The sequence below is a fragment of the Porcisia hertigi genome, chromosome 25 (assembly GCF_017918235.1).
Source record: "Porcisia hertigi strain C119 chromosome 25, whole genome shotgun sequence".
In the NCBI taxonomy this organism is placed as follows: domain Eukaryota; phylum Euglenozoa; class Kinetoplastea; order Trypanosomatida; family Trypanosomatidae; genus Porcisia; species Porcisia hertigi.
In genome coordinates, this window is record NC_090584.1 from 612,488 (window position 1) to 635,725 (window position 23,238).

General features: G+C 58.8%; 3 protein-coding genes across 3 annotated transcripts; all 3 read right to left on the reverse strand.

The window, feature by feature from the left end:
- Positions 1 to 10,566: 10,566 nt before the first annotated feature.
- Positions 10,567 to 10,875, reverse strand: JKF63_04661 (uncharacterized protein; the record flags this gene model as incomplete). Its single annotated transcript, XM_067900641.1, has 1 exon — positions 10,567 to 10,875. One exon carries the CDS (start codon positions 10,873 to 10,875, stop codon positions 10,567 to 10,569), a length of 309 nt encoding a protein of 102 aa, XP_067756662.1.
- A 789-nt stretch (positions 10,876 to 11,664) lies between these two features.
- JKF63_04662 (uncharacterized protein) lies at positions 11,665 to 14,193 on the reverse strand (the record flags this gene model as incomplete). Its single annotated transcript, XM_067900642.1, has 1 exon — positions 11,665 to 14,193. The coding sequence occupies one exon, from the start codon at positions 14,191 to 14,193 to the stop codon at positions 11,665 to 11,667; it is 2,529 nt and encodes an 842-aa protein (XP_067756663.1).
- A 1,281-nt stretch (positions 14,194 to 15,474) lies between these two features.
- On the reverse strand, positions 15,475 to 21,747 carry JKF63_04663 (uncharacterized protein; the record flags this gene model as incomplete). Its single annotated transcript, XM_067900643.1, has 1 exon — positions 15,475 to 21,747. The coding sequence occupies one exon, from the start codon at positions 21,745 to 21,747 to the stop codon at positions 15,475 to 15,477; it is 6,273 nt and encodes a 2,090-aa protein (XP_067756664.1).
- Positions 21,748 to 23,238: the final 1,491 nt, after the last annotated feature.

The following is a 23,238-nucleotide window of genomic DNA, read 5'->3' on the forward strand; positions in this document are numbered from 1 at the left end:
ACATCATGTGGGGCTGCTGGCGAAGGGTGGCTCGGGGTGAAATGTGTGGGATAAAGGGGTGGGGAGGGGGAAGGGGAGGGCGCACAGAGGTCAGTCACACCTCGAGGGTGTGTTTGTAATCACAACAGGTGGTTCAGACAAGAGTGAAACATGATTGGCTCATCACGTGGGTGGTGCTGGGCAAGGGCATGCGTAGGGCGAGGAAGGGGGTGGGGGGGGGGGAGGGGGAGGGGCCTAGTCGTGTGCGGTCAGACAGGGATAACTATACAAATGTGTGCTCGTCACCAACAGTATCAGACTAGAGGTGTCAGTAACATAAGTCTTATCATCACTCGCACAGGCGGAAAGAGGGGCATACACGCACGCAAGCAAACAGGCACAGAAACTAGAGGCAGACAGGGGCAGATGCGCGCGAGCGCTGGTTCTTGGCGGGTGTCGGCGCCGCAGCCCCCGACGGAGGTGTAGCGGGGCACGGCTTCTTCACCCGGCTTGGCGTTCCCGTAGAGGAGGGGAGGGGGGTTGTGTGAGGCCACACACTGTCGCTGGCACTGGCGCGCGAAACACATCAGACGCAGGGCACAGCCATTGCGGTGGCAGGCCCCAGGTGTTGTTTTTCCACAGGACGGAGGTTTGTCGTTCAGACGGCTCTTACCTAGTAGTGTGTTGAATGCTCGTCACGTGTGCGCGCGCGTGTGCCGTCCGGTTGCCCGCGCACCACCCGCAGTGCCAGCAGCACCTGCAGCAGCCGCTGTGTCAGTCCGCAATGTCGTGTCAGTCACATGCTTACAATCTCAGCGGTATCGGAGTGTTGCGTGTTACACATCATGTGGGGCTGCTGGCGAAGGGTGGCTCGGGGTGAAATGTGTGGGATAAAGGGGTGGGGAGGGGGAGGGGGAGGGCGCACAGAGGTCAGTCACACCTCGAGGGTGTGTTTGTAATCACAACAGGTGGTTCAGACAAGAGTGAAACATGATTGGCTCATCACGTGGGTGGTGCTGGGCAAGGGCATGCGTAGGGCGAGGAAGGGGGTAGGGGAGGGGGAGGGGGAGGGGCCTAGTCGTGTGCGGTCAGACAGGGATAACTATACAAATGTGTGCTCGTCACCAACAGTATCAGACTAGAGGTGTCAGTAACATAAGTCTTATCATCACTCGCACAGGCGGAAAGAGGGGCATACACGCACGCAAGCAAACAGGCACAGAAACTAGAGGCAGACAGGGGCAGATGCGCGCGAGCGCTGGTTCTTGGCGGGTGTCGGCGCCGCAGCCCCCGACGGAGGTGTAGCGGGGCACGGCTTCTTCACCCGGCTTGGCGTTCCCGTAGAGGAGGGGAGGGGGGTTGTGTGAGGCCACACACTGTCGCTGGCACTGGCGCGCGAAACACATCAGACGCAGGGCACAGCCATTGCGGTGGCAGGCCCCAGGTGTTGTTTTTCCACAGGACGGAGGTTTGTCGTTCAGACGGCTCTTACTTAGTAGTGTGTTGAATGCTCGTCACGTGTGCGCGCGCGTGTGCCGTCCGGTTGCCCGCGCACCACCCGCAGTGCCAGCAGCACCTACAGCAGCCGCTGTGTCAGTCCGCAATGTCGTGTCAGTCACATGCTTACAATCTCAGCGGTATCGGAGTGTTGCGTGTTACACATCATGTGGGGCTGCTGGCGAAGGGTGGCTCGGGGTGAAATGTGTGGGATAAAGGGGTGGGGAGGGGGAGGGGGAGGGCGCACAGAGGTCAGTCACACCTCGAGGGTGTGTTTGTAATCACAACAGGTGGTTCAGACAAGAGTGAAACATGATTGGCTCATCACGTGGGTGGTGCTGGGCAAGGGCATGCGTAGGGCGAGGAAGGGGGGTAGGGGAGGGGGGGGGAGGGGGGAGGGGCCTAGTCGTGTGCGGTCAGACAGGGATAACTATACAAATGTGTGCTCGTCACCAACAGTATCAGACTAGAGGTGTCAGTAACATAAGTCTTATCATCACTCGCACAGGCGGAAAGAGGGGCATACACGCACGCAAGCAAACAGGCACAGAAACTAGAGGCAGACAGGGGCAGATGCGCGCGAGCGCTGGTTCTTGGCGGGTGTCGGCGCCGCAGCCCCCGACGGAGGTGTAGCGGGGCACGGCTTCTTCACCCGGCTTGGCGTTCCCGTAGAGGAGGGGAGGGGGGTTGTGTGAGGCCACACACTGTCGCTGGCACTGGCGCGCGAAACACATCAGACGCAGGGCACAGCCATTGCGGTGGCAGGCCCCAGGTGTTGTTTTTCCACAGGACGGAGGTTTGTCGTTCAGACGGCTCTTACCTAGTAGTGTGTTGAATGCTCGTCACGTGTGCGCGCGCGTGTGCCGTCCGGTTGCCCGCGCACCACCCGCAGTGCCAGCAGCACCTGCAGCAGCCGCTGTGTCAGTCCGCAATGTCGTGTCAGTCACATGCTTACAATCTCAGCGGTATCGGAGTGTTGCGTGTTACACATCATGTGGGGCTGCTGGCGAAGGGTGGCTCGGGGTGAAATGTGTGGGATAAAGGGGTGGGGAGGGGAGGGGAGGGCGCACAGAGGTCAGTCACACCTCGAGGGTGTGTTTGTAATCACAACAGGTGGTTCAGACAAGAGTGAAACATGATTGGCTCATCACGTGGGTGGTGCTGGGCAAGGGCATGCGTAGGGCGAGGAAGGGGGTAGGGGAGGGGGAGGGGGAGGGGCCTAGTCGTGTGCGGTCAGACAGGGATAACTATACAAATGTGTGCTCGTCACCAACAGTATCAGACTAGAGGTGTCAGTAACATAAGTCTTATCATCACTCGCACAGGCGGAAAGAGGGGCATACACGCACGCAAGCAAACAGGCACAGAAACTAGAGGCAGACAGGGGCAGATGCGCGCGAGCGCTGGTTCTTGGCGGGTGTCGGCGCCGCAGCCCCGACGGAGGTGTAGCGGGGCACGGCTTCTTCACCCGGCTTGGCGTTCCCGTAGAGGAGGGAGGGGGTTGTGTGAGGCCACACACTGTCGCTGGCACTGGCGCGCGAAACACATCAGACGCAGGGCACAGCCATTGCGGTGGCAGGCCCCAGGTGTTGTTTTCCACAGGACGGAGGTTTGTCGTTCAGACGGCTCTTACCTAGTAGTGTGTTGAATGCTCGTCACGTGTGCGCGCGCGTGTGCCGTCCGGTTGCCCGCGCACCACCCGCAGTGCCAGCAGCACCTACAGCAGCCGCTGTGTCAGTCCGCAATGTCGTGTCAGTCACATGCTTACAATCTCAGCGGTATCGGAGTGTTGCGTGTTACACATCATGTGGGGCTGCTGGCGAAGGGTGGCTCGGGGTGAAATGTGTGGGATAAAGGGGTGGGGAGGGGAGGGGAGGGCGCACAGAGGTCAGTCACACCTCGAGGGTGTGTTTGTAATCACAACAGGTGGTTCAGACAAGAGTGAAACATGATTGGCTCATCACGTGGGTGGTGCTGGGCAAGGGCATGCGTAGGGCGAGGAAGGGGGTAGGGGAGGGGGAGGGGGAGGGGCCTAGTCGTGTGCGGTCAGACAGGGATAACTATACAAATGTGTGCTCGTCACCAACAGTATCGGACTAGAGGTGTCAGTAACATAAGTCTTATCATCACTCGCACAGGCGGAAAGAGGGGCATACACGCACGCAAGCAAACAGGCACAGAAACTAGAGGCAGACAGGGGCAGATGCGCGCGAGCGCTGGTTCTTGGCGGGTGTCGGCGCCGCAGCCCCCGACGGAGGTGTAGCGGGGCACGGCTTCTTCACCCGGCTTGGCGTTCCCGTAGAGGAGGGAGGGGGTTGTGTGAGGCCACACACTGTCGCTGGCACTGGCGCGCGAAACACATCAGACGCAGGGCACAGCCATTGCGGTGGCAGGCCCCAGGTGTTGTTTTCCACAGGACGGAGGTTTGTCGTTCAGACGGCTCTTACCTAGTAGTGTGTTGAATGCTCGTCACGTGTGCGCGCGCGTGTGCCGTCCGGTTGCCCGCGCACCACCCGCAGTGCCAGCAGCACCTACAGCAGCCGCTGTGTCAGTCCGCAATGTCGTGTCAGTCACATGCTTACAATCTCAGCGGTATCGGAGTGTTGCGTGTTACACATCATGTGGGGCTGCTGGCGAAGGGTGGCTCGGGGTGAAATGTGTGGGATAAAGGGGTGGGGAGGGGAGGGGAGGGCGCACAGAGGTCAGTCACACCTCGAGGGTGTGTTTGTAATCACAACAGGTGGTTCAGACAAGAGTGAAACATGATTGGCTCATCACGTGGGTGGTGCTGGGCAAGGGCATGCGTAGGGCGAGGAAGGGGGTAGGGGAGGGGGAGGGGGAGGGGCCTAGTCGTGTGCGGTCAGACAGGGATAACTATACAAATGTGTGCTCGTCACCAACAGTATCAGAAGAGGTGTCAGTAACATAAGTCTTATCATCACTCGCACAGGCGGAAAGAGGGGCATACACGCACGCAAGCAAACAGGCACAGAAACTAGAGGCAGACAGGGGCAGATGCGCGCGAGCGCTGGTTCTTGGCGGGTGTCGGCGCCGCAGCCCCCGACGGAGGTGTAGCGGGGCACGGCTTCTTCACCCGGCTTGGCGTTCCCGTAGAGGAGGAGGGGGTTGTGTGAGGCCACACACTGTCGCTGGCACTGGCGCGCGAAACACATCAGACGCAGGGCACAGCCATTGCGGTGGCAGGCCCCAGGTGTTGTTTTCCACAGGACGGAGGTTTGTCGTTCAGACGGCTCTTACCTAGTAGTGTGTTGAATGCTCGTCACGTGTGCGCGCGCGTGTGCCGTCCGGTTGCCCGCGCACCACCCGCAGTGCCAGCAGCACCTACAGCAGCCGCTGTGTCAGTCCGCAATGTCGTGTCAGTCACATGCTTACAATCTCAGCGGTATCGGAGTGTTGCGTGTTACACATCATGTGGGGCTGCTGGCGAAGGGTGGCTCGGGGTGAAATGTGTGGGATAAAGGGGTGGGGAGGGGGAGGGGGAGGGCGCACAGAGGTCAGTCACACCTCGAGGGTGTGTTTGTAATCACAACAGGTGGTTCAGACAAGAGTGAAACATGATTGGCTCATCACGTGGGTGGTGCTGGGCAAGGGCATGCGTAGGGCGAGGAAGGGGGTAGGGGAGGGGGAGGGGGAGGGGCCTAGTCGTGTGCGGTCAGACAGGGATAACTATACAAATGTGTGCTCGTCACCAACAGTATCAGACTAGAGGTGTCAGTAACATAAGTCTTATCATCACTCGCACAGGCGGAAAGAGGGGCATACACGCACGCAAGCAAACAGGCACAGAAACTAGAGGCAGACAGGGGCAGATGCGCGCGAGCGCTGGTTCTTGGCGGGTGTCGGCGCCGCAGCCCCCGACGGAGGTGTAGCGGGGCACGGCTTCTTCACCCGGCTTGGCGTTCCCGTAGAGGAGGGGAGGGGGGTTGTGTGAGGCCACACACTGTCGCTGGCACTGGCGCGCGAAACACATCAGACGCAGGGCACAGCCATTGCGGTGGCAGGCCCCAGGTGTTGTTTTTCCACAGGACGGAGGTTTGTCGTTCAGACGGCTCTTACCTAGTAGTGTGTTGAATGCTCGTCACGTGTGCGCGCGCGTGTGCCGTCCGGTTGCCCGCGCACCACCCGCAGTGCCAGCAGCACCTGCAGCAGCCGCTGTGTCAGTCCGCAATGTCGTGTCAGTCACATGCTTACAATCTCAGCGGTATCGGAGTGTTGCGTGTTACACATCATGTGGGGCTGCTGGCGAAGGGTGGCTCGGGGTGAAATGTGTGGGATAAAGGGGTGGGGAGGGGGAGGGGGAGGGCGCACAGAGGTCAGTCACACCTCGAGGGTGTGTTTGTAATCACAACAGGTGGTTCAGACAAGAGTGAAACATGATTGGCTCATCACGTGGGTGGTGCTGGGCAAGGGCATGCGTAGGGCGAGGAAGGGGGTAGGGGAGGGGGAGGGGGAGGGGCCTAGTCGTGTGCGGTCAGACAGGGATAACTATACAAATGTGTGCTCGTCACCAACAGTATCAGACTAGAGGTGTCAGTAACATAAGTCTTATCATCACTCGCACAGGCGGAAAGAGGGGCATACACGCACGCAAGCAAACAGGCACAGAAACTAGAGGCAGACAGGGGCAGATGCGCGCGAGCGCTGGTTCTTGGCGGGTGTCGGCGCCGCAGCCCCCGACGGAGGTGTAGCGGGGCACGGCTTCTTCACCCGGCTTGGCGTTCCCGTAGAGGAGGGAGGGGGTTGTGTGAGGCCACACACTGTCGCTGGCACTGGCGCGCGAAACACATCAGACGCAGGGCACAGCCATTGCGGTGGCAGGCCCCAGGTGTTGTTTTCCACAGGACGGAGGTTTGTCGTTCAGACGGCTCTTACCTAGTAGTGTGTTGAATGCTCGTCACGTGTGCGCGCGCGTGTGCCGTCCGGTTGCCCGCGCACCACCCGCAGTGCCAGCAGCACCTGCAGCAGCCGCTGTGTCAGTCCGCAATGTCGTGTCAGTCACATGCTTACAATCTCAGCGGTATCGGAGTGTTGCGTGTTACACATCATGTGGGGCTGCTGGCGAAGGGTGGCTCGGGGTGAAATGTGTGGGATAAAGGGGTGGGGAGGGGGAAGGGGAGGGCGCACAGAGGTCAGTCACACCTCGAGGGTGTGTTTGTAATCACAACAGGTGGTTCAGACAAGAGTGAAACATGATTGGCTCATCACGTGGGTGGTGCTGGGCAAGGGCATGCGTAGGGCGAGGAAGGGGGTAGGGGAGGGGGAGGGGGAGGGGCCTAGTCGTGTGCGGTCAGACAGGGATAACTATACAAATGTGTGCTCGTCACCAACAGTATCGGAAGAGGTGTCAGTAACATAAGTCTTATCATCACTCGCACAGGCGGAAAGAGGGGCATACACGCACGCAAGCAAACAGGCACAGAAACTAGAGGCAGACAGGGGCAGATGCGCGCGAGCGCTGGTTCTTGGCGGGTGTCGGCGCCGCAGCCCCGACGGAGGTGTAGCGGGGCACGGCTTCTTCACCCGGCTTGGCGTTCCCGTAGAGGAGGGGAGGGGGTTGTGTGAGGCCACACACTGTCGCTGGCACTGGCGCGCGAAACACATCAGACGCAGGGCACAGCCATTGCGGTGGCAGGCCCCAGGTGTTGTTTTCCACAGGACGGAGGTTTGTCGTTCAGACGGCTCTTACCTAGTAGTGTGTTGAATGCTCGTCACGTGTGCGCGCGCGTGTGCCGTCCGGTTGCCCGCGCACCACCCGCAGTGCCAGCAGCACCTACAGCAGCCGCTGTGTCAGTCCGCAATGTCGTGTCAGTCACATGCTTACAATCTCAGCGGTATCGGAGTGTTGCGTGTTACACATCATGTGGGGCTGCTGGCGAAGGGTGGCTCGGGGTGAAATGTGTGGGATAAAGGGGTGGGGAGGGGAGGGGAGGGCGCACAGAGGTCAGTCACACCTCGAGGGTGTGTTTGTAATCACAACAGGTGGTTCAGACAAGAGTGAAACATGATTGGCTCATCACGTGGGTGGTGCTGGGCAAGGGCATGCGTAGGGCGAGGAAGGGGGTAGGGGAGGGGGAGGGGGAGGGGCCTAGTCGTGTGCGGTCAGACAGGGATAACTATACAAATGTGTGCTCGTCACCAACAGTATCAGACTAGAGGTGTCAGTAACATAAGTCTTATCATCACTCGCACAGGCGGAAAGAGGGGCATACACGCACGCAAGCAAACAGGCACAGAAACTAGAGGCAGACAGGGGCAGATGCGCGCGAGCGCTGGTTCTTGGCGGGTGTCGGCGCCGCAGCCCCCGACGGAGGTGTAGCGGGGCACGGCTTCTTCACCCGGCTTGGCGTTCCCGTAGAGGAGGGGAGGGGGGTTGTGTGAGGCCACACACTGTCGCTGGCACTGGCGCGCGAAACACATCAGACGCAGGGCACAGCCATTGCGGTGGCAGGCCCCAGGTGTTGTTTTTCCACAGGACGGAGGTTTGTCGTTCAGACGGCTCTTACCTAGTAGTGTGTTGAATGCTCGTCACGTGTGCGCGCGCGTGTGCCGTCCGGTTGCCCGCGCACCACCCGCAGTGCCAGCAGCACCTGCAGCAGCCGCTGTGTCAGTCCGCAATGTCGTGTCAGTCACATGCTTACAATCTCAGCGGTATCGGAGTGTTGCGTGTTACACATCATGTGGGGCTGCTGGCGAAGGGTGGCTCGGGGTGAAATGTGTGGGATAAAGGGGTGGGGAGGGGAGGGGAGGGCGCACAGAGGTCAGTCACACCTCGAGGGTGTGTTTGTAATCACAACAGGTGGTTCAGACAAGAGTGAAACATGATTGGCTCATCACGTGGGTGGTGCTGGGCAAGGGCATGCGTAGGGCGAGGAAGGGGGGTAGGGGAGGGGGGGGGAGGGGGGAGGGGCCTAGTCGTGTGCGGTCAGACAGGGATAACTATACAAATGTGTGCTCGTCACCAACAGTATCAGACTAGAGGTGTCAGTAACATAAGTCTTATCATCACTCGCACAGGCGGAAAGAGGGGCATACACGCACGCAAGCAAACAGGCACAGAAACTAGAGGCAGACAGGGGCAGATGCGCGCGAGCGCTGGTTCTTGGCGGGTGTCGGCGCCGCAGCCCCCGACGGAGGTGTAGCGGGGCACGGCTTCTTCACCCGGCTTGGCGTTCCCGTAGAGGAGGGAGGGGGTTGTGTGAGGCCACACACTGTCGCTGGCACTGGCGCGCGAAACACATCAGACGCAGGGCACAGCCATTGCGGTGGCAGGCCCCAGGTGTTGTTTTTCCACAGGACGGAGGTTTGTCGTTCAGACGGCTCTTACCTAGTAGTGTGTTGAATGCTCGTCACGTGTGCGCGCGCGTGTGCCGTCCGGTTGCCCGCGCACCACCCGCAGTGCCAGCAGCACCTACAGCAGCCGCTGTGTCAGTCCGCAATGTCGTGTCAGTCACATGCTTACAATCTCAGCGGTATCGGAGTGTTGCGTGTTACACATCATGTGGGGCTGCTGGCGAAGGGTGGCTCGGGGTGAAATGTGTGGGATAAAGGGGTGGGGAGGGGAGGGGAGGGCGCACAGAGGTCAGTCACACCTCGAGGGTGTGTTTGTAATCACAACAGGTGGTTCAGACAAGAGTGAAACATGATTGGCTCATCACGTGGGTGGTGCTGGGCAAGGGCATGCGTAGGGCGAGGAAGGGGGGGAGGGGGGGGGGGAGGGGCCTAGTCGTGTGCGGTCAGACAGGGATAACTATACAAATGTGTGCTCGTCACCAACAGTATCAGACTAGAGGTGTCAGTAACATAAGTCTTATCATCACTCGCACAGGCGGAAAGAGGGGCATACACGCACGCAAGCAAACAGGCACAGAAACTAGAGGCAGACAGGGGCAGATGCGCGCGAGCGCTGGTTCTTGGCGGGTGTCGGCGCCGCAGCCCCCGACGGAGGTGTAGCGGGGCACGGCTTCTTCACCCGGCTTGGCGTTCCCGTAGAGGAGGGGAGGGGGGTTGTGTGAGGCCACACACTGTCGCTGGCACTGGCGCGCGAAACACATCAGACGCAGGGCACAGCCATTGCGGTGGGCTCGTTGCGCGGGCGGGGATGACTGTGGTGTGGGAAGGGAGGCAGGGCTGAGAGAGCTTCAGCGGGTGGTGATGAGCGACACCTGGTGTGTATGCGGGCAAAGAACTGTAGGAGGCGTAAGCGAGGGTGGTGGAGGTGAGCAGAGAGGTGAGTGTGTTCGGGGTGGGTTGGGCGAGCGGTGCGGCCCGTCATTGACAGGGTAGGACCTTTGGCATGGAAGGTGAAGTGCGCCAAGGGTGGAGCTCATGGGTATGAGCGGAATGGAAATCAGGAAAGGCGTGTTCCCTGTGTTTGTCCACCGATGTGTATCGGCTGTAGGCAGAGTGACGCCCCCCAAAAACGGGGTCGCGCGCCGGAAGGGGGAGGGGGTTAGAGTTGACGGCGCATGTGGGCAAAGTTCGCCTTTAGACGGTAACCAATGGAGTAGCCTCCTGCACTTCGCGATAGAGGGGTGGAGGTGCAGTGTTACAGGAGGAGTGGATGTGGGAGAGGGGAGGGCGGTGAAGAGAAAAAGTGTGGACTTCACCGTGCCGGATGGTGGTCTTTGTGATCTACCCGAGGTGCAGGGGTCAGTCGCTCTTCTCTATCCAAGTCTCTCTCTACACCTCCCTTTTCCCATCCCCCCTTCTCCGCTTCCCACTATTACACGTACATACACTAAACACTGTAGAGAGAGGTGCCACAGTTGCTGAAAAGCACATAGACGGCCATAGGTACCGGGGGAAGACCGGATCTGGACACCTACACGGAGACGCTCGCGCAGCCGGGCAGATTACCCGCGTGTATGCCATGCGTACACACAGCCAATGCTCGTTGACCAGTCCCTTTTCTCAAAAGTTGGTAAGGGCCAGCGTTCGTGCCAGGCCTTTTTTTTTCAGGTGTACGAGGGGGAGGAGGAGGGGAGGGGGCGTGGTGTGTGGGGATGTGCCAACATGCGTGAGTGTGTACATGTGTATGTGCGCTGGTGCCATTCCTATTTACCCCCCTCCTCACATATTACCTGCTGCCGCGTCCTTCATCCACTGATACGGAAGGTCGCCACTGCGCAGCTTTTGCTCAAATTCCTTTTTGTGATCAATCGCCATGTACATGCCGTTTCGAATTTTACTGATGCAGCGATCCAGACACGCCTTCTCGCCCGGGTGATACGGGATGGCATCATCGCCGTAATGTGTTATGCACTTCTTCATGCAGTACTCGAACCCTTCATGGTTGATGTGGTGCAGCTTCTCGGAGAGGATGACCGCCTCCGCCTGCGAGAGCCCCATGAGGCTTGGATTAGGCTGCACTGGCTGCATAGCTTCCTCCTCCCTATATATCTTTGATTTGTGTGCGTGAGTGGAAACGATTGAGAAAAGGGACAAGACACCCCCCCCTCGAAAAAAAAAGGGCGGCAGCGGCAGAGTGGAGCGGATGAGGCGATGGCGGTGGAGGAGAGCAAATATTCTGTGGTAAGTAAAGTTACCCCCACACCATTTCATCTCACTGCCTATGGACGAACACCCACAGACACAGCATGGGGGTCTGTGGGGGTGGGGAGGCACTCAGCGAGCAAGACCGGAAGGGGACAGCCTCTAGGATGGCCACTTGTGCACACACACACACACACACACTCTCTTCGCATGCATGAGGTTCTTCCCTCCCCCCCCTTTCCCTAACGTACTTCTTTTTTTTTTTTGTGTTGCAGGAGGAGAACAGTTTTTTTTTTTTTTGGGGTGGGTGGGAAAAAAAACACACGAGGAAAACGAAAACAGACCAACAACAACAAATGGCGTTTCTCTCAGTTGAGAGACCCGACACACACACACACACACACCCACACCGATCACACACACACACACCCACACCGATCACACACACACACACCCACACAAAACATCTGAGAGGCTCGAGTACGCGCTATATAAAAAAAGAGAACAGGATAACAATAAACAGTGATCAAATAAGAGGAGCTCTTTTTTTTTCTCTTGATATACTACCACCACCAAACAGAACACCGCCCCTCACCTTTCTCTCTCCCCCCAGGCATGCTACACACACACACACACTCACACAGAAGAGAAGAGATCAGAGGGAGGGGGTGGACTCTACACGTTGCGGAAGAAGGGGTGCTTCAAAGCCTCCTCTGCAGTGATGCGCTTGAATGGATGGTAATGAAGCATGCGCCGTGCCAGGTCCAACAGGTCCGGGAGTGGGGCCAGGATCTCGTCCAGGGTTGGCTTGTGCGTCACGTAGTCGATGTCCGCTGGCAGCGTCTCCTCGAGTGGTTCCAGCTCTTCCTCCTCCGCCTTTCCGCTTGCCGCCGACGCAAAGCGCTGCTGCTTTGCCTGTTCATGCACCATGCTCTTTGATACGGGCCACTTGAGGTCGAAGTCGCGGTTATTTGGCTGGAGAGTGAAGTAGTGGCGGAATGTGCGCATGTCGCACGCAAAGACGCTGCGCAGGTTCGTCGCGGTCCCGCTGCGGATGCCGTCCTTATCATGAAATGCCCCGATGACATGCTGCATCATCGCGAGGTGCTCCATCGTGTGGTTCGGCATAAAGAGACATTCACCAGTGAGCAGTTCTGGGATCATGCAGCCCAAAGAAAAGATATCCGCCGAGGTGTTCCAGCCAAACCCCAGCAGTACCTCAGGGCTGCGATAGTGGGAGGTCTGTATATGGTTGAAGCTGACGGGGACATGTGTATAGCCTGGGATAGGGCTTCGGTCGCGGAAGGTGGAAAGAAACTGCGCGGCGCCCAGGTCAACCACCCGCACGCTGTTCATCACGGGCAACGGCACCCGAACGTAGTGCGCGGGTGTGAGATCACCCTTTCGGGACGGGGTCGCGTCGGTGGGGACGGCGCTGGGGCCTGTCGACGACTTCGAAGCCGCCCCATTGCCCCCCTCTATGGGTGGGGATTCCAGCGGCGACGCTTTTAGCCCCTCACCTTTAGACGCCGCGCCGGTGGCGTTGCGCTGTAAGGGTGGGGGGCCCGAGGAGAATGCGAAAGTCGTCTGCTCATCCCGATGTGCCCGCTGCTCGAGAGAGGAGCTGTGAAACTTGAAACCGTCATTCGATCGTTTCTTCGTCGCGGTGGTGGTGGACGTCCGGTCAGCAGCGCTGTCGCCGTTGGGGCGGACGTAGTGGGTGTGGTAGATGGCGACGTCGACAGACAAAACATTAGAGGACTCAAAAAGGACATTTTCTGGCTTCAGATCGGTGTGCACGACGCCGCGGCAATGAATGAACTGCAGGAATGTCAGTATTTGATACAGCACTGCCTTGAGGAGTGGAAGAGGGAGTCCGCGGTAGTACACGCGCCGCTGATGCTGTGGGGGCGACTGAACGGACTGCTGGACGTCTCCGCTGATGGAGGCACCGCCACTAGAGGTGATCTTCCCCAGCCGCGTCTCGGTGCGCAGCCTCTTTCGCCGAGCTGCGAGCGTCACCACCTTGCTCTTCTGCCGGATGGTGTTCAGAACCTTCAGGAGCGTCGGCCCCATCACGGGAAAGACGATGGCCGGATGCACCGGATGCGCAACGTATCCCATGGGCACAAGGAAACGGCCTTGGTCAGCAAAGTACTGCTGCTTGATACCGCATGTAGAGGCTGTGAACATGACCACAGAGCGAACGGAGATGTATGGCGATGGGGTGGTCGTGCCGTTGCGATGTTCTGCTGCTGCTGCTTCCTCCGGTGTTACCGAGGGCGGATCTGTGCAAATGGAGTTGAGGATGGTGAACTCGTCCCAGCAGGCCTCGATGTACTCCTCCTTGTCTCGAAATACTTTCAGCGCAACCCGCGCCGGTACATCGCCGGAGATTTGATTCGCCAGCGCCGGCGAGGACGGCGGCGCGATGCCAAGTACTACCTTGGAGAAGGTACCCTTGCCCAGTGTTCGTTCGTACAGATAAGTGTCGTACAGTACAAACTGCTTTTCACGCTTCGGGGAGCCGCCGACATTGCCCTCCGACAGCCGCGTCGAGGAGGACGCCCGCGGTTCCGCAGAGTCGACCTCCACGACGCGCATGAACGGCGTTGCGTCGCGGCGAAACTTGTCCGCGTACGCTTCAGTGAACATGGGATACTTCTTTGCAACATCCTCGGCATAGTTCCGCGGATCCTTTTCGTTGGTGTCATCCTCCACATCCTCGGGTTCCTCATCACTGTAGGACGATGACGACCCTGACGCTGCATGTTGCGCGGGCGGGGAGAGGCTTCGACAGCTGCTATGGCTGCTCGCACGTGGTCTTGTGGAGGAGGAGTTGCTCTGTGTGAAGACCCCGGAGTGTGCTGAGACGCCTTCTACCGCGTTATCTGCAGTATTGTACATCTCATATGCCTGCCCTTTTTCATTGTCACTGCTATCCTCCTGGAAAACCGGTTCTGCGTAGTGGGGGTTTCGGGTTGTCACTACGGCCTCGCGGACAGAGGGGTCTACGTAGAGGTGCTGCTGCTGCTGCACCATGACGGTGCTGGTGGTGGTGTTGCTCTCAGAACCGCTACCGTACCCCTCACCACGGGGGCTTTGATGGCGAAGCTGCTCCTGCGCATGCGGACCACCCTCGTCACTGGTTTTACTGACCCCGCGATTACGCTTGAGAGGGCTCGTTAAATCCTGCTGGTGCATTCTTTGAGGAAGAAGGGGGATGGATGAATGGATGAAAAGCAAAGACGAGCTGTTGTCGTGACAGTTGGGTGCGCCGCCTCACAAAAGTGTACTCAAGGAGTCTCTCTCGTGAAGGGTTGGACACCTTCGATGCCGTTGATTGCAGGCTTCGCCCTCTTTTCACTGACGCCCGCACGCGGGGGGAGGGGGACAAAAATGCGGGTGTGGCCCGCCTCTTTTGATTTTTTTCCTTCTCGTGCACTTTGCCTCTTTTCTTCGATAATGAAAAGTGTACGCGTGTATGGGGTGATTGTTAGAGCGCTGTGTATGTGAGTGTACGTGGGTGTTATTAGTGTTCCTCCACCAGGAAGGAAAGAGAGGGTACGGAGGGGGTGTATTGCGGAGTGGGAATGGGAAGGGGGAGGTAGAGAGATGAGCTGCCAAAGGATATGTTGGGAGCAGCAGATGGTTTGTGGTTGAGGCCTCAGGGCACATATGCAGACGTAGAAAGAACCACATGCGTCACACGTTTTCGTGTGTCTCATCGCCATACAGACACACACACACACACACACACGCAGAGACGCATGCGTGACAGAAAAAGATGGAAGCTATAAAGACGGCCAGGTGATGCCGAGGAGCGGGCGGGAGTGCGTGTGCGGTGGTGGGAAGGAGGCAACTTGGCCCGGTAGCTGAGGGTGAGGGCTAACAGAGCGTATTTGATAGTAGCCCCCCACCCCCCTTTCGAAATACATGTGCGAGACACCACACTCCATCACCACAACGGAAGGACAACTACAGGCGCACAATACACACACAGTCTGCTTTTGCTCTGCGTCCAGGGTGCACACGACCCCGTCCCAATCAAAGCACACACACCACCTTTCCCAGACAGACACACACACACACACACAAGCTGATGGTCGCTGCACCGCTGCTCGACAAAGTCGTTTTTTTTTGTCCATCATCCCAGTTGAGCTGCTGCAGGTTGATATTGGCTACAGTGGTGATTGGTGGTGGTGGTGGTGGGGGGGGGGTTGCCTGCAGTAACGCCTGAGGCGCATCCCCCCACCTAGCGACGAGAGCGTGGTGCTCTGATTCCGGCGATGCCCCGTGTGTGCGGATCCCCAACGCCATCTGTGCTCATCAGCACATCAGCGCCACTCAAAAAGTCGGCATCGCTCGCATGCAGCCACTGGCCTTCTGACACCATCGTGGCGCTGTTTGTCTTGATGCCGGTTCCTCCCAGGGAGGCTGAGCTCTCGAGCACGGGAAACTCTGCTGTGCACGCGTTGTTGCTGCTTACAGGGCGGTCTTCATTTCACCAACGTCGAAGGTGAGGGCGGTGTCCGCTGCACGGCATTCGAACGCGACTGCAGGAAGGTGGAGAGGGCTAGGTAGCTCCTCCGTGACAGCGTCCAACGGTTGGTGTGACAGTGACAGGGCCGAGGGAGAGGTTTCTTGTGCGCCGATGGAGGTCTCAGCGACCGCCTGTGCAGGGTGATTTGCCTTGTGCGATAGCCCTGACGTGGTGGTCCCTCCGCCGCTTATCATAGAAGTGGTGTCTGTTGTGAGTGATGGCACAGCTGCTGGCGTTGAGGGCGAGTTCCAGGAGGTATTGCGAAGGGGCGCCTCAGCGTTGCCAGTGATGCCTGTGGCGCTGGTGAGAGACTTGGACGTGGCAAGAGAGCTGTTAGTCGTATAGTAGCCAGCCTTTGACGCATCGCCCTCCGCCATCTTGACCGTAGGGCGGTAGATGTACTGCAGAGCGAAGGGGTCAGACGGGTTTCTGCGGCTCGCCTTTTCTAGCTCCATCTCAAAGCACTCCAGCTGTCGGAAAAACTTGCGGGCAGCGTTACGCGAGTGCGTCATCGCAGGGGATGCTTCTTTCTGGACCGCGACACCAGCACCGTCTCCCGTGGTAGGCCGTGTAGAGACCTCGTCATCGACTATGATCACGTGGGTGAGTGCAGGTGCGGTGGACGGAATTACCTGGCTGACTGTGGCGCCACCAGCAGGGCCAAGAGGGGCGAGCTGGTGCACTAGCTCCGCTGCCCGGGCGCCGTAGCGTTCCACCAGAGTCAGCATAGTGTCGTGTCCGGCAACCACCGGATATCCCTGCGAGGTCCGCTGAGACCTGGGCCATTCCGCAGTCCTACGTTCGTCTGCGTCTGCGTCTGCGTCGGAGCGCTCGCGCCCCCACAGTTGCCTGGCTGAGTGTGACGTACCTCTTGTAGGGTTGGCTGCCGTCGACGGCGTTCCGCAACTCCGCAAGGCGCGGATGAGGGCCGGAAGTGTCATGCCTGTGCGCATGAGAGGCTGCGCAGCAGTGGCAGTGTTGCCACCACCCTCCTGCGATGTTGACGGTACACTCGCCGCGCAACGCATGTTTTCAGTGCCGCCATCGTCGTCACCTCTCTTGGCGGCGGTGCTATGCAGAAAGCAGATAGAGGCAGCGCTGAGAGAGATGCGCTGACAGTCCACCAGCCCAGGACGCAGCGGAAGCGCAGTGAACTTCACTTCGTACTCTTCGCTCGGCATGAGTAAAAACGTGTGCGTTGTCTTGCCAACAAACAGCACCGATGCGTCGGGCCGCCTTATTGCGGACACCGACGGCGAAGGCAATGGTTGTGGCATGGCAGGGCTACCGTGTTGGTCACCCCCTGCACCTCCTATACGAGCAGGCCCCAGGGAAGAGAGAGAGCTGTGCGGCACCGAGGGCGGCAGTGCCTCTGCCGTCACAAGCAGCGGCACCGGCGCTAGCGACAGGCAACGGAGTGTCACTGGTATTTGGGCCGCGACAGTTTTGTCCAGCGTTTGTCCCTTCGCGACTCGCATGACTGGCGGTACGTGAACGTGGGACACCAAGGCTCCCTGCCAGGGCTTGAGGCTGGTGTGGCGCACCAGCATGGCTTCACAGAGCTCCTGTTGACTTTGCACAACCGAGACCCTCGCCGCTCCGACAGTGCTGAGGACAGGCCGCAGCGACGCCGCGGTCTCCTGTTCAGCGTGCCGCTGCTGTTGCTGTGCCAATGTCTGGTACACATGCTCGATAGGGTCCACAAAGAGAAACACTTGGCCTTTTCTCAGTTTCACACCACCACCACCACTGCGTTGCTTTTGACTGTCCACGCCGACGCCTCCTTCTTCGCGTACCCATGTCACGGCAATGGCGAGTGGGGTGTACTGCTCTATGGGACCCCCGCAGAGCCGCCTCTCCTCGCCTATCTCGTCGCATCGGCGCTGCTGTGCAGTCTTCAGTTTTACCTTCTGTTGCCCAGCCTTGTCTGCGTAGAATGCCAGAGAGCCTCCGGCCCTCTGTGGGGACGAGTTGGCGCCGACGTCACCCGGGCCGAGGCATGAGGTTTGCAGAAAGAAAAGATTACGTTCTGATTGGGATACGGACGTGCCAAGTTGTTCCTCAACAGCTTTCGCCCGCGCTGGCGACGGAAGGGCATTGACCAGCGCTATGCAGGTCGTGTCGCTGTACGGGCATTGTGCCCCTGAGGCAGCGTTGCTTCGGTCCATGCCCTGCAACGTCGTGTCTGCCTCCTTTGCGGCATGTTGCTGCCGCTTTACCAGTAGAGGCAGCGTCAGTGAGTCTCCTTGGGAGAGCAGGCAGTGCATGGCGCAGTCAGCAAACAGATCTTCGGTGCCTTCGCACTCTACACCCCAGCGCGGACTGTGCACGGCCAGTACACGAGCAACGCGCACTGGGGTGTACGAGGGGATTTTGCCGTGGGGGTGTCTCGACGACAGCTCGTTCCCGTCGCTTGAATGGGGGACATTATGCACGACGTTGGCGACACTCGGCGGAGTGGTGGCTGTCTCGCTGCTCGGGGTGGATGCCACGACTGTACAAATGTTTTTCACCGTTAGCACAACCGCCGTTCGTAGCGACGCGTTGGCTGGCGGCAGCACCGTCGAGTACATCGCCACTACTGGCTGTACTTCGCATTGGCGCAGCAATCGATGCAGGCGTACCGCAACCGCTGGTCCACCCGAAGTCTTGTAAGTCCAAAAAGCGGCGGTAGGGCTGTGGGGCTGCGCTGAGGTGGGCGTCGTCAAAGTTGACACCGGTGAGGATCCTGTTAGTGCAGTCAGTCCGGTGGTGTCGAGCTCCATGGCGCTCGCAGACGGGGAAGGCTCCAGCCTCTCTGGAGCCGTTAGGGGCCCAGGAAGGTAGCCCAGCAGAAGGAAAAAGTAGTTGATGGTGTTCTGCAGCGCTGCGTCGCCGCGCCGATGTTGCGCGCGTATGGTCACGGCAAAGGTGCGTGTCTCTTGCGCCTTCAGGTGCTCCGCTAGCACCAGGGGGGTCTCCCGGTCTAGATTCTGCAGCCGACCGAATTCCTCCAGGTACATGAGATGCGATGCCGCGGGGTGTCGCTGCAGAACCACGTGCGCCGCGTCCTGTTGCGCGCTAGTGTTGTGCAGTACTAGGCTAGTGTGAAAGTACTCGCCATCGTATAGGTGCTCTGGAAGCGGAGGCCGGAAGGTGGCGGTGACGCGCGCCTTCGATGGCGTTACGCTCACGTAAATGTTTTCGGGTGCATCGAGCGACGGCGATGGGTGCTCAATTGCGTACTCATATGTGCTTTCTGGGCACCCAGGCCGACTTTCCCGCGTAGCAAAGTAGTAGTATCCCTCCTGACCCAGCAAACACCAGCAAAAGCCGATGATGGCGTACTCACCCTCCGTTACAGGATCAAAAGACAAGGAGACTCGCTGGCACGCGCCGGCCTTGAGGCGCACTGTCTGCGTTGCCGAGCTTTTCCACAGCTGCTCTGGTGACGTGCACGCAAGGTACAGCAGTGTCAGCTCGGTCACTTCAATCGAGCAACCAATGGGGTTTTCCATGATGAAGCTGAGTACGAGAGGCTCGGCCTTCGCAATAGTGTAGCGCCGCAGCGCCTGTGGAGCGACGCCTGACGTCGTCTCCTCAACAGCAGGCCCGAATTCGTTCTGGCGCAGACCCGTTTGCCGTGACAGCGCCCGCGACGAGGCCTCACCGTGTGCGTGTGCGTCGGCTGTCGGGCTGTGCCGGTGGCCGTTGTTGGCAGTGTGCCTGGGTCCTCCGTGAGAAGAGCCGCCGATGCTATCCTTGTCGGCGCCTTGGAGGATGGAGAGGTGGTAGTGCGGGTGGACCCCCAGGCTCTTCTTTGTGTAGTTCTGCAGATGTTTTTCCATGCTGCGCCACTCTCTCTTCGCCGCTGCCTCGCCCATCTTGCGTGTCGCGTCATCAGTCAACATGTCGGTGCTGAACAGGTTGCTGTCGATGTGAAAAGAACCGCGCAGAATGCGAGGCATCGTCATGTGGGGGCACAGGGTGTAGCTTATTCTGGAGAGCACGCCCTTCTGTTGAGCCCAGAACGCCTCGAATGCCTGCTGCGCGGTGGCAGGGTTACGGTACAGAGGTGTCCCTTGTGCAACGGCGGCGCTAATCATAGCGATTCCACGCACATCTTGGCCCAGTTGCGCGTACAGCTGGCCAGCGGTCAGATAAAGGTGCTCGGTAAGTGTCTTCCACGTTTCCTGCGGGTCAATCACGCGAAATAGCTTCAGCACACGCAGATAGCAGCGCAGTGCCTGCTCTGGTAGGTTCTCGGTGCGGTACAGGGCGCCTGCCTGCTGCAACCGTTGCGCAAAACGGCGCAGGCTCATGTATATAGGGTAGTCTCTTGGGATCGATGGTGACACTGCCAATCCAGCTGGGAAAGGCGGATTCGTGAAAACCGCCATGCCGGCCAACATGTCATTCACGATGCCGTTGATCAGATTATGCTGCCGCAGGATGCCACTCCGCTGCAGGTGCGTCAGTATCGCCTGACAGCGATCCAGCATAGGCGGCGTATGGAGTCGACTGTTTTCGTAAAGCAGAAAAGCAACGCGCATCGCGTGCACAGGCATTCCGGCGGCTAAGTAGTCGTTCGACGCCACCTCCCAACGGTTTGCCTGCGAGCTAACCCGCTGCATCGTGGACATCACGCCGGTGTACCACGGTGTTAGGCTCTGAGGTGCCAGCTTGCCCTGCAGGAGCTGCGCCACGCCGATGCCCTCTTGGCAAGCTGCGATGAAGGCCCTGTTGAACGGCCGCAGCGCTAGCGTTTCGAGAAGCTCGTCTATGCACATGCGGTAGTACGAGGCAGCGCCTTTCAGGTCGTGCAGCGCCAGCGAGAGATCACCACAGTGCCTCATCTGCATCTCCAGCGAGTGCGCCACGTACATTGGGCGCAGGGAGGAGTCAAAACTGTTGGGTACATTGACGACGTCAGCACTGCGGGGTCGACCCTCGTCCTTGCCCTTGAACCACGCCGCCATCTTTCCCAGCGTTGTCGTGCGCCGATCTTGCACGGATAGGTCGAGCATGCGCAGTCGCTGTTCAATGAACCTGAAAAGGGACTGAGAGAGGTAGTATGCCATGACGTTGTGTACTTCTGTCACGTCCTCGGGACTCATGTAACACCCCGTGATGATGGCGGTGTTCGAGTTCGGCCAGGTGCCGAAGGTGCTTTGCACGGTGCGGAACGAAAGTGCCGGTGTGCGACCGATGACGTCACCGTTCGGCGGCACGGCACTGGAAGAGAGGGAGGTAGTCGACGCGTTGGGAGATCGTGGGGTGGCGGCGGCGGCGGATGATGCTGCTGCAGCTGCTTGGTGAAGTGCTCGTGCAGACGGTACGTCCATCACTTTCGGGGAGGCCTCTATCCACATAGAGGGGTCGAGGTTCTTCACGGTGCGTGGGTCAACGACGGAGTTGAGCTTGATGAGTGCGCAGTAATTCGCCCCGTAGCGTTGTTGCACTGCCGCCAGGAGCTGCCGCGCTGTGCTCAGCGATGGGCTCAGAGGTGACGTGTTGTCGTGTAGGATCAGGTAGTAATAGTGAAGCTCTGTGTCCATGCCAGGGAGGCTGGCGCGCAGTTCTTGAATGCGCTGTGCCTGCACACGGAAGGCCTTGAGGATGCCCTCGATACCACCGGCCTCGCTTGTTGCCACCGCAAAGATTGCCCCGACGGGGTAGTCGATGGTGTCAAAAGAGCTGCACCGTACGAGGTTGTGGAAGTCGTGGATGAAAGTGTGGTGCCAAGGGGGACAAGAACGCTCCAGAAGCGTTGACACGGCTGCTGGACCGCCGATCCACTTTGATGGTGTCGAGGATGGCGAAGACGACGTGCACGCTTGGGCCGGTCGGACTGGACGTGGCAGCGATCCATCGTGGCGACTGCGACTCTTCTCGACAATTTCCTCCAGTGCTGCGTCAAACTTCTCTCCGTACGCGAGGTCCATCACCACCGCGTCTCGCAGCATTCGTCGAGTGTGCTTTGTCAGCTGGGATAGTCCCACCTCAAGTACACATTCGGTACGCATCAGCCGAACGCCGAACTTGTGGCACACAGTCGGTTCACTGCGGTCCCCGGTGTGGGCGTGCAGAGGGCCCCCTGCGTACACGCTGTGCAGACGTAGCAGATGAATGAGATCGACACCATTGCGAGCGCAAATTGCATTTGTCGCGGAGCTGCTCTCTACTACCACCACAGGTCGCGCATACCGTTGCACCACCCAGTCTTCTAGGCTCATGATTGGAAAAATATATCTTGATGTACACACTGGCTACAGAGCTTATAAAGCACGCACACACTCACAGAGAGAGACAGGGGGAGAGAGAGGGGGAGGGGGAATGAGCTGCCCGTTATCATCCACTGCCTGCGCACGGGCGCAACAGAGACGCTGGCGTCGGCGAGTACCACTAGTATCCTAACGCGGGTTTGAATATGTGCCCAAGACGAGATGGCGGATAATAAGGGAGGAGAGAGTAAACATCAGCTGTTGTGAGCTCGGGGGGGGGGTGGATAGAGTAGGTCGGGTTTTGTTCCATCTCCATCTCCCCTCCCCCCCCCACACGGGCGCGCGCGCGAGGGAGGAGCAGGGGGGAGGGGGCGGGCGGTCACTACACTAGAACCCAGTACCCTCCCCTCCCCTCCCCCCTTAAGCTCTTCATTTCGCTGTCAGGACATTTAGCACGCACGCACACACAGCACAATGAATGTGTTGACTGTCCATTGCGTTCGTCTACGCGCAAACTCGGTGTCCATAACACCTTTCACCTAATTGCTACGGATTGCGCTTCTCTTGCCTGTCCCCCCCTCCTCCTCTCCTTTTTTTCTAACTTGTTTTTTTGAGCATGTTAGGGCCCCATTTGGGGTAACGAAATCAATGAATGAGCACAGATGTCTGTGTGTGTGTAGGGGGGCGGGTGGGGGTTCCGCCTCTCCTCTGAGCCACTCCCCCCACACTTTCCTCCCTTTTCCACCTTTGCTCTGTGCGTGCGCTGAAGACGAAAAGTGAATTTGAAAAAGAACACCGCCGTCTCAGAGAGAAGAGACCACACACACACACACACACACACATCTGTGCACGTACGCATGCACGCGTGGAGGCATTGAAAAAAAAAAGAACGAAGGAAAAGGAGGGCAGAGAGCTGCCTCTCCTTCTTTTCTCCCCCTACTATAGGCAGGTGACAGAAAGATGCACGACAAAGGCATACAAAAAGAAGAGGCAATCCATCACATTTACGGGGTATCTACACATATCCACACGCACTCAAACAGGTGTACATATATATATATATATATATGTACATGGGGAGCGAGGCAGGCAGTCGTTCACCCGGAATCGACGCAGAGGGCGGCGGCGGCAGCGTGGGAAGTACCCACCCCGTTTTTTTTTTTCAAGTATCCCCTTTTTTCCATACAACACTTTATGTGAGTGGGGTACCACACACTCGACCCCTTCCTCCCTTGCCCCTTGTCCCATACCTCAAAACGCCTCATGGGCCACACACACACACACACACACCGTAACAGTCGCTTCCCGTGTCACTTGACCAGCCTCGTGGTGTGTGTACCCTGTCAGTCAGCTCAGGCTCCCCCCCTCAACTCGTGGGCAGTGGTGGGGGGCCGAATGAGATACAGGCGAGCTGCTTTGAGACTTTGCCCTATCGTATGGCTCGCACATTCAAGAGCACAGTCACAGCTCTTCCTCCAATGCAACGCCGTCCTGGGTCTGATT